General features: G+C 27.7%; 1 protein-coding gene across 3 annotated transcripts in view; it reads left to right on the top strand.

Annotated features, from left to right (window-relative positions):
- Positions 1 to 7263, top strand: part of LOC111620187 (kinesin-related protein 7-like) — a 41012-nt gene extending 33749 nt beyond the window's left edge. For 2 of the 3 annotated variants that reach the window (XM_023362077.1, XM_023362075.1), the window contains 3 exons: positions 5449 to 5535; positions 5605 to 5703; positions 6019 to 7263. In XM_023362077.1, coding sequence (XP_023217845.1) covers positions 5449 to 5535; positions 5605 to 5703; positions 6019 to 6097 — 265 coding nt within the window. In that variant the 3' untranslated portion in view covers positions 6098 to 7263. Of the gene's footprint in view, positions 1 to 5448; positions 5536 to 5604; positions 5704 to 5848; positions 5909 to 6018 lie in introns of all 3 variants that reach the window. The other variant, XM_023362076.1, reaches the window with a different exon arrangement.
- The last annotated feature ends 2042 nt before the right edge of the window (positions 7264 to 9305 follow it).

Raw genomic sequence — 9305 nt, 5'->3', positions numbered from 1 at the left:
GTTATGTGTAAAGCTAGATTACATTAACCACCATCCTAGATATCGAGGCAACAGGAGGTGTTCCTCTTACACGCCCAGGTACTACTGGACAATTAGTTGCAGACACGGTCTGCTAATAGTGTAGAAGTTTGTGTCGACTACATTGTCTATTTAATTGTTGAGTGCTTGTAATGACATCAAGCACGCACTTTGTAAATTAAAACCAAGCTATTGTCGTCACCTCTTTGTCCAGATACGCTTGGGAGATCCACACATGTATGGACTGTCTTCAGTTTCTGTTTCGACATAATTGAAATATATATATATATATATATTTCAAAAAAGGCTTCAAGATCCAAATTATAAAAATTTGAACCAGAAATAGTCCAGTAAACATTGGATAGATTAAAATCGCCACAAAGAATAAGTCTTTGGTTGTGTGTAGATTCAAGGGTGCATAGAAAATGATGTAAAGTTTGAAAAATACTCTTTCTTTTAGATGAGGAGTATCAATCATAATGATGATAAATTGGAGATCTGGAATGTTAACGTCTAGAATGGAGTCCCAATATTCAAAGATTTTAATTACATGAAATGATGTAGGGAATATTAATAATATGCCACCACCTCTTTGATTTTGATGGGCAAGGGGAAAACATTGAAAACCCATTTGGTTAATAAAATTGGTAATGTCAAATGACTCATGAGATATCCAGCTTTCAACAAAGATTTAAAAATCAAAATCATTAAGAATACTTGGCAAAGTTAAAAGCTTATTATTTATCGATCTGACATTCTGCAGTAAAATTTTAAATGAGTTATTAGAGAAATATATAATATTGTATAAGTTATCAGAAATAATTCTGAACTCAAAAATCAAAGGTTAATGTGACAAAACAATGACAGACATGACAAATACAAAAAACAACAGCAACCCAGATGGTGCACTTTATATTATATATATATATAATTAAATCCATTTTTTTTTTAATACATAAAGCTTCAATAAGTGATCTAAACACATTTTTATATTTTTATAATTCTTAATGTGTATGTTGGTCAATATTACAATTGCTGCGTGTACAAGTAAATGGCAGAACTATTGAACTATTGCATTTTAACCTCACTGATACATTAGATTCTCTTAATGTTACATATAATTGTTTATCAGTCTCCCCAAATAAGTGAACCTATCTTTAATTTTGTCATACACTAATTTATACACAAGCAGGTGTAATTTATATTGTGAGTGGAAATAAAATTGTTAAATCAATCTTTTAATTAAAACTGTAAATTTTGAAATTAATTTCTGGAACAGTTTTAATATCAAACTGTTTAAATTGAGTTTCTTGAATTTGTCAATTTCTCTATCTGACAAATTTTTCTCCATTGAATTTGTCAACAGAGAAAAATTTGTCAAACTACATCTGGCTTCCTTCCATTCAACATAAAAACTTTGAATGTAGGAAAGCTGGATGTATTTTGATAAATTTTTGTGTGTTGTCTAATTTGTATAGTTATCCTCCATTTCACTCCATAATTATCTTTATCGCTAACACTTTGTACAATGTGCCCTTAAATCAAATGTAGTTTTTTGTTTCATTTTCTATAGTACTCCAACACTTTTCATATCAAACATTGGTAGATTGACTAGCATTTCTCCCTTGTCATCCTTCCATAACACATTAAGAAACTGACAAATTTGAAGAAAAGACTAATAGAAGCAGAATGAATCAAATGTGTTGTGTTTGAAAGATTTTGCAAAAGTGTGGTTGAGAAGATTAAATATCATAATCAATAATGTTGCTGCTTAGCTTGCAATAGTTGCAATTTTTTTACTCCTCCTCCAGACCATATCTTTGCTTCTAGATTTCTCTAATCAATTCATTAATTTCTAATTATTAAATTTAGTACAAAATGGTACTAGAATTTGGATACTTAATGTAATTTGACACTAGAGGTTTAAAGCTTCTGTTGTCAAATTATGTTATCAAGTAAAAAAGTCATATAATTTCAGGAACTTTGGATCTCTCTAAATTCTGTTCTTATCACACATTATTTTACAAACCATTTATTATTTGACTGTCTATTGTAAAATATGTAACAATTTTTTAATAGCTATTGGTCCTAAATGGACAGACTCTGGTCTTGAGTGTCCACTAAATCCAGCATCTACTGTATACATGCACTAGAAGCTGGATTTTGCAATCTTGAGTAAAACTAAATAAAACTAACAAGTACTGTAAGTTGTGTGTTTTGTTTAAGAGGAATAAACTTTAAGCAAAAAATTTTTAAAATTTATTTTTACATTTATTGTAAAATAACTTTTTGAACTTTTTATGAATACATTACAGAAATTCATTTTCCTGGAAAATTGTCTAAAGTCAAATTAAATATATTCATAATTTTTATCTAAACAAATTGAAATGAACATGGAGGATTGTGGTGTTCACTGATAAGTTTCAATTCTGTCTTGGACAGAATGATGAATGACAATGGATTAGACATCAAGGTTGAAAGGAAAGTTTCTCAGGGCTTGCAGTTTAAAATGCAATCAGATGTATGTGTTGAATTGAGAGCTGATCATTCTGAGGTTTTCTGTCTAATAATACTTAACTGGCATGTTATAACCAGTGACTGTTTCATTTCAAGAGCATGGAGGTGGAAACAAATCTTTTTGTTTTCAAAAAGATAATGTATAACATCCAGTTTTCAATTACTATCTTAAAGACTATGGTCATGGCAAGCTCATTTTCCTGATGTTCTCCTCCCCATTAAATATGCTTTGGTTAAAAGGGTCAGCAATTGTGATATTTGAGCACTTATAACTATGCATTGCTGGTGCAATAACTTATTGAAGCATGGTGCAATTTATTGTTGTATAAGACAAATTAATGTGACAAATTAATGTGACATCTTTAAATTTGTATAAGACAAATTAATGTGACATCTTTAAAATTAATGTGACAACAAAAATGTCTGCAGAATAAATTTGTTTCAATAATATAAATAACCAATTTGACAATGAAAAATTCTGCCTCTGCCATTACGTTTTGAATCTATAATCAAAGCGTGACAAAACTTACATTTCAATCTCCAACAGATTGTGGCAAAAACATCTCAAGCCTAAGTACCATCATATAGATTGACATTTCATGCAATGAATCAGATGAAACTGTAGGCTTGAAGGGAAATAGCATTTTTAATTTTTGGAGCTATGGTACCACAAGGAACTAGTTCATGATAGACATAAAAAGTAGCTGGTAATGAATTGACTGTACACTTGGCCAGTTTAATGGCAGCATATTTTAATCCTCTGGCACTCTGGTTTGATAATTCCCTGCATAACACGAGGAAATGCAAAAATTTTAACTTTAATGGCCACTTCTGTACCTGTGGAAAAACATTATCCACTGTTGAAAATAGTTATAAAGACCAATAGGCTATTAGAAAAACAATTTTTTTCAATGACAATATCAAGAGCTGGTCTTAATTTTATTAAAATTTCTGTTTATTATTTCAATTAGTTTTTTTTTTAATTATTACTGCAAGATTTATTAAATTCATATTTAATTCTAGTTTTCTTTGCGAACAAAAAATGTAAACAGAGTTGATTCTTTCCATCTCACCCTGGAATAGATTCCTTTCTTGCAATTCTTTTTTACATAGTTGAATTGATTCTTTTACAGAATTGTAACATTCTTGGCTATATGATAACATGTCATTATTATATTAAAGCATTTGTTGTTGCACAAGAAGGGTTGATGATTACTTCATTCCCTAAGTGGCACTCAAACTTTGGTATTTTGTTTTTTTTTTCTTTTGAAATTTATTTTAATGAAGGCATTTAATTTATCAAGCTAATTTTCTTCTTTATTTTTTAATGAATAAGAATAAAAGCTCTCTCTTTAAATAATAAATTAAAGATTATGATGATGATTGGCTTACATTTGAAACCTATGAATGAACAAATCATATTACAACTAATACTGGTATAATTAACATTTAATAAAACTAGTAAATAGCTAGGACAATTATATTTAAAATTTACAAGAAGTTCACAAAAGAAAACAGGGCTTCATCTTCATTCATTCCATGTCCTTTACAATAAAAAGTTAACTCCACTGTAAGACTGGTTGTTGGTGGTTGTAGAGGTGTGAGAATGTTGTAGGATGAAGAAAGAAGTCCTTTGTTTCCTTCTGTTAACTTCCTGTAAAAATTTTAAAACTAATACAATGTCCTGATGCTAATTTTATAATGCCAAAATATTGAGAAATGAATAATAGCTAAAGCAGTGAACACTATATAATTAAACATAGATAACAAAGAATTGTCTTTGAAATAAATTTAAGATAGATCAAATTATATGGGTAAGAAACATAAGAGATATTGACATTAAAACACATTAACAAAAAATTATACCATTAAGTGAACTATTTTTATTTTAATTCACTATTTGAGAATAATGATTGAATTTTTATGATCTGAAAAAGAGAAGACAGGCAAATACATTTCAAAATTCACTAGGAAAATAAATAAATACAGTAGAGCCTCGATTATCCGACCCCCGATTAACCGACCGTCCTAGTCGGCAAATTTCAAATGTCCACTAGTGATGTGACGTTACAATATTTGGCTATGTCTTGGCTACTTTAATATTATTTTTACGTGTTTTAGCTGACAACAATAGTTTAAATACTGGCTCAACCATGAAAGGAAGCCAGTATTTAAACGAGGCTTAATTTTCTAATTTTTAATGATACAATAGCGACGAGTATTATTTTAAAAAATTTTTGTTAAGCTTAACATTGATGAAAATTCAATGCGAAGTAGATTAATAACAATATACTAATTACATGGGATATAATAATACACTACACTAATAATGGATTTTTTTCATACTTTTCGGTTATCCGACTTTTCAATTATCCGACCAACCCCAATTGAGTCGGATAATCGAGGTTCTACTGTATATTCTTTTTCCTTCATAATTTGACTTTTCACACACTTCAGAAACATAAGAAAATTACATGCTGGAATTAATCTTTATTTGGAAGATCTCTCTCCTCTTCAATATATAAAATCTCAATGTTAAAATTACATTAAATTTTTTTTATCCTAGTGGATTTTTAATTATATATTTATCCTGATATTGCTAAATGTAAATACATGATACTGTTGAATCATCAACAATATCATATATTCACATTTATTATAATTTTTATTATCTAATTGTAGCAGAAAAATCTTTGTTTTTATTCTTCATTGTTTTTTAAATACCAATATCAGGGTTTTGTTTTGCCCATCTGCATAATTAATCTTATAATTTCTGTGTATAATTTTTTTTAACTCCATGGATTTGTTAATAATAGAGGTAAAAAATATTTAGTAAGTTAGTTATTCTACATAAATTTTAAATTTTGAAAGTTTTCAAGAAATTTATAAATGTTTATATAATTTTATATTTAGATTACGAAAAAACTTGAAAGGCTTATACCTAGTACACCCAACATTCTGGCTGAAAACCATTGTTATCATGACCAGGCCATTTGTCAGGTAGAATTTTTTCTTCCTATTTATTATGTTTAGTGATTATTTTGATACATTAGTTTGTTTTAATTTTAGCACAAAATTTAGTCGTAAGCTTCAGTTTGTAAGCACACTACAAGAATTATCTAATTTGATTCCAATGGACCACATTTGCATTCCAGATAAAGTTAAACAGTAAGAATATTTATTATATTAATCAGAATATCTAAATTACATTAATCTTTTTTTCTTAATACTTTATACTAATGTGCTAACAAATATTACTCTCTATTTTTTCTTAACTATCATATAACCTTATCAATTTCTTGAACTCTTCAAGATTTGATGTGGAAAATATCCTTCTAGAAGCTTAGATTTAGAAGATAGTAATTGTAGAAAGGTAATATTAACATACCTGTCTATAATACTTACTTACAGCTTTCTTTCCCAATTCAGATTTTTAATTTAAGTTAATTAATCTAAAAATTCAAAAAAAAAATTTTTCCATAGGATAGAATTCCAATGTATTATTAAGATGAAAAAGAAGTCCATGAAAAACAGTTCAAAGTTACAGAGCACTACTTGGTGATTCAAATTTTTGGCCTTAAGCAGACAACCAAAAGGCAGGTTTGCATGTTCATCACTGTCTATAAATGGGAGAAAGTTGTACCAGTTATGTGCCAAATGCACACAAAATGATAATCTATAGTCAAAACCCACATGGAAGATGATCAAACAAAAAAACTTTCTGCAACTGTATAAAATGTAACTAGATAACCTTTGCATATATAATTAATTTGTGATAATAAGGAAATGTATATTATATAAATATTACATATCTATAGAATAGAATCTCAATTTTTTATATAAAATAATAATTTAATCAAATTGTCTGCTGCACTTGTAGAATGTGTAGACACATGTAGTTTGCACTTTAGTGCAGTAGATTTGAGTAAGGAGGAGAAAGTACAAAAATCTTGTTTTAAAAACTAATTTAACAAAAAAAAAGCCTCTCAAAGTACTTAATATACTATACTGTAACAAGTTATTAACAAACTAATAATTATCATATTTTGTTTTCTGAACTCTAATAATTTTATTTCAGTACTAAAGGAACAATTATATTTCAGATTTGGTAGGCAATTTTTTTTTGTACTTACTTTTTATAAACTGCACATCCAAAAAATTAAATTTTAACAAAATTTTAATGCTGTGATGATGCCAGGCATTATCTTACAAAAATGAATTTAGTCAAATTTAGCTAAAATCATATGTATATATGTTTTTAAATATTCAAATATGCAATTTTTATTTTTTTGAATGAATTATTATTTTTCCTCCAATTTATTCATAACATTCCTCTCTAGTTTTAATGTAAATTCTTATTTATGTAAATTTATTGTACTTTAAAATTCATCATACTAGTCACGGGTAAAAAGTCATACTTAACTTTCTTCGGCAAATTGTCATTTCTTGGATGTTTTAGTCGGATGTAAAATATTTGCGAGTCGAGATTAGATTTACGTGCCAAAATGTATAATTGTAATTTAACGTATTTGAGTTATTCAAAAGAGTAGATTTAAAATTTTTCTGTATCTGGTGCCAATCAATATGTTACAAAGAGTGAGAAATTACATTTTGTGAATTTCGCAACTGAACATTTTTTTTATATCATTAAATATAACTTATTTTGTACAAATGTTGATTCTTTTTTAAGTCAGATTTATAATGATTTAATAAATATGTATATCAATATTTTATTGTATTTCATTTAATTTAAATAAAATTAAAATTTTTTTTATTAAAATGGAAAAATCATATAGAAAACAAATAAAGAATGTACAAAATAGGGTTAGCAATATTATATTTGCATAAAAGATTATGGTTGCAAAACAAAGTATATGTGCTTATTTCAGAATGACCCTGTATATTCTGATAAAAAATAACTAAGTTGCATTCCATTTAAAGTTTATTTCTTGCATTTCATTCAAAGGTTGCATTTATTTGCTAAAACCTGGAATTTTTTAATGCATTGACATGAGAAACTGTACTTTTCATGTCTTTTTCTCAAAATTATAAATGAGTTATCCCTATCATTCGCTTGTGTGAACTTAGCATAGGTAGATAGGCTACCATAAAAATACAATAGTCCAAGATTGCTAGTGACACAATATTGTGCAAACTAGTATACATGAGTGCTAAAGAAAAAAATGAAAAAGCCTAATAAGTATTAAATTTTATTCTTCTTACCTCATGGCTATTCACATAGTCTAGTATTTAAGTCTGATGTGCCTGTTTTGTTTCATCTGGTGGTCAATTACTTGACATTTTTTTTAACAATTTTAAACTTGTGTGAGCCAGAAGAGAGTGAGGAGCAGAAAAATGTTAGTGTGGAAAATGTTTTCCCATTTTCCACACTAACATAAAGGTGGTTTTTTTCATTATTTGGAGGATGAGGAAAAACTTTGTAATTGGAATGTTTGCTCTATCAAGGTTCTGGAGATAATAAATTTTCTCCTATAGTTCCCAAGGACACAGCTATTGGAACCAATATAAAAGCTGTCAATTTATAACAAGTGCTAGATCAAAATTTGCATGCAGTGTACAGTACTCAAATTGTATCCCGAACTTTCATGAATATCCTCTCTACTGCAATTTTAATTTAATTTTACTGTTTAAATTTTTTTGTCTAAATTAAAAAAAACTATTACCAAAACAATTTCAATATATAATCATTTTGGTAATAGTTTTTAACCAAAGAATAATTTAGGTTAGAAATTTTCCTTACTTTAATCAAAGATGGATGCTGAATTTAAGAATTGAATATGTTTCTTAGCCAAATACATACACAAATGCACAAAATTCTATACATATAACATTTTTATATTTATAACTATATATTAAAATTTCTTATTTGTCTTTAATTTCTCTCTTCATTGTCTTTCTGTTTATCATAAAGGTTGAATTGCTGTCTTTAATCATAAATAAATGTCACTTTACAAATCATTAAAATTATAAAATTTCAGTCATCCAGAATCATTGTCCCCAGCATTTTTGTTGTTTGAAGTGTTCTAATATTTGAAAAATTGATACAGGTGTACTTCACTTTAAATGCTTAGCTAATATTATTGACCCATATTAACACTGTTTATATTCATGTTATTCTTTATTTGTGTTGCTCTTAAGGAAAGTTTTCAGGGGCTTTTATTTATTTTATCATAGTTTTTTAGATCTAGTGCTACTGTACACTTAATGGTAGTGCATATATTTTAAAGCTTTTTTCACTTTCCAGTATATGTTAAAAGGCTGTAATTTACTTTATGGCAATAGTCTTGAACCAAACTTGTCATGTTAGCAAGATATGACCATATTGTCAAGTTCAGTGTTGGAAGTTGGAAATAACTCACTTTGTTACTTTTATAGTCTATCAAATATTTAATTTTCACATCAAATACCTTGTGTATTTTAAAATTTCCTATTGTATTTGATAAATAAATGTCATTTAACAAACATTTCCTCCACCATTATAATAGATTAAAGTACTGTACCTAAAAACATCAAAATATTAATTTCTGATTTATACTGGATGCTTCATGTCTGAATAAAATCTGCCCCACTCATCAAAAACAATAAGTAAATTTAAGCAAAGGACATTCATTAGAAACTTCATTTTTAACATTTTGAAATTTAAACACAAACTTTATTCTTTATGTACAGTACATACATATCATGATTGGATAGACCTTGTGTAAAATACTGATGTCGATAGCTTTGATGCTTTCCTTTTGGTTTGTGTA

This window comes from Centruroides sculpturatus, unplaced genomic scaffold (assembly GCF_000671375.1).
Source record: "Centruroides sculpturatus isolate CEXI.00-Female unplaced genomic scaffold, Cexi_2.0 scaffold206, whole genome shotgun sequence".
Taxonomy (NCBI): domain Eukaryota; kingdom Metazoa; phylum Arthropoda; class Arachnida; order Scorpiones; family Buthidae; genus Centruroides; species Centruroides sculpturatus.
The sequence above is the reverse complement of the archived record's forward strand: the minus strand, read 5'-3'. Positions and strand labels throughout refer to the sequence as shown.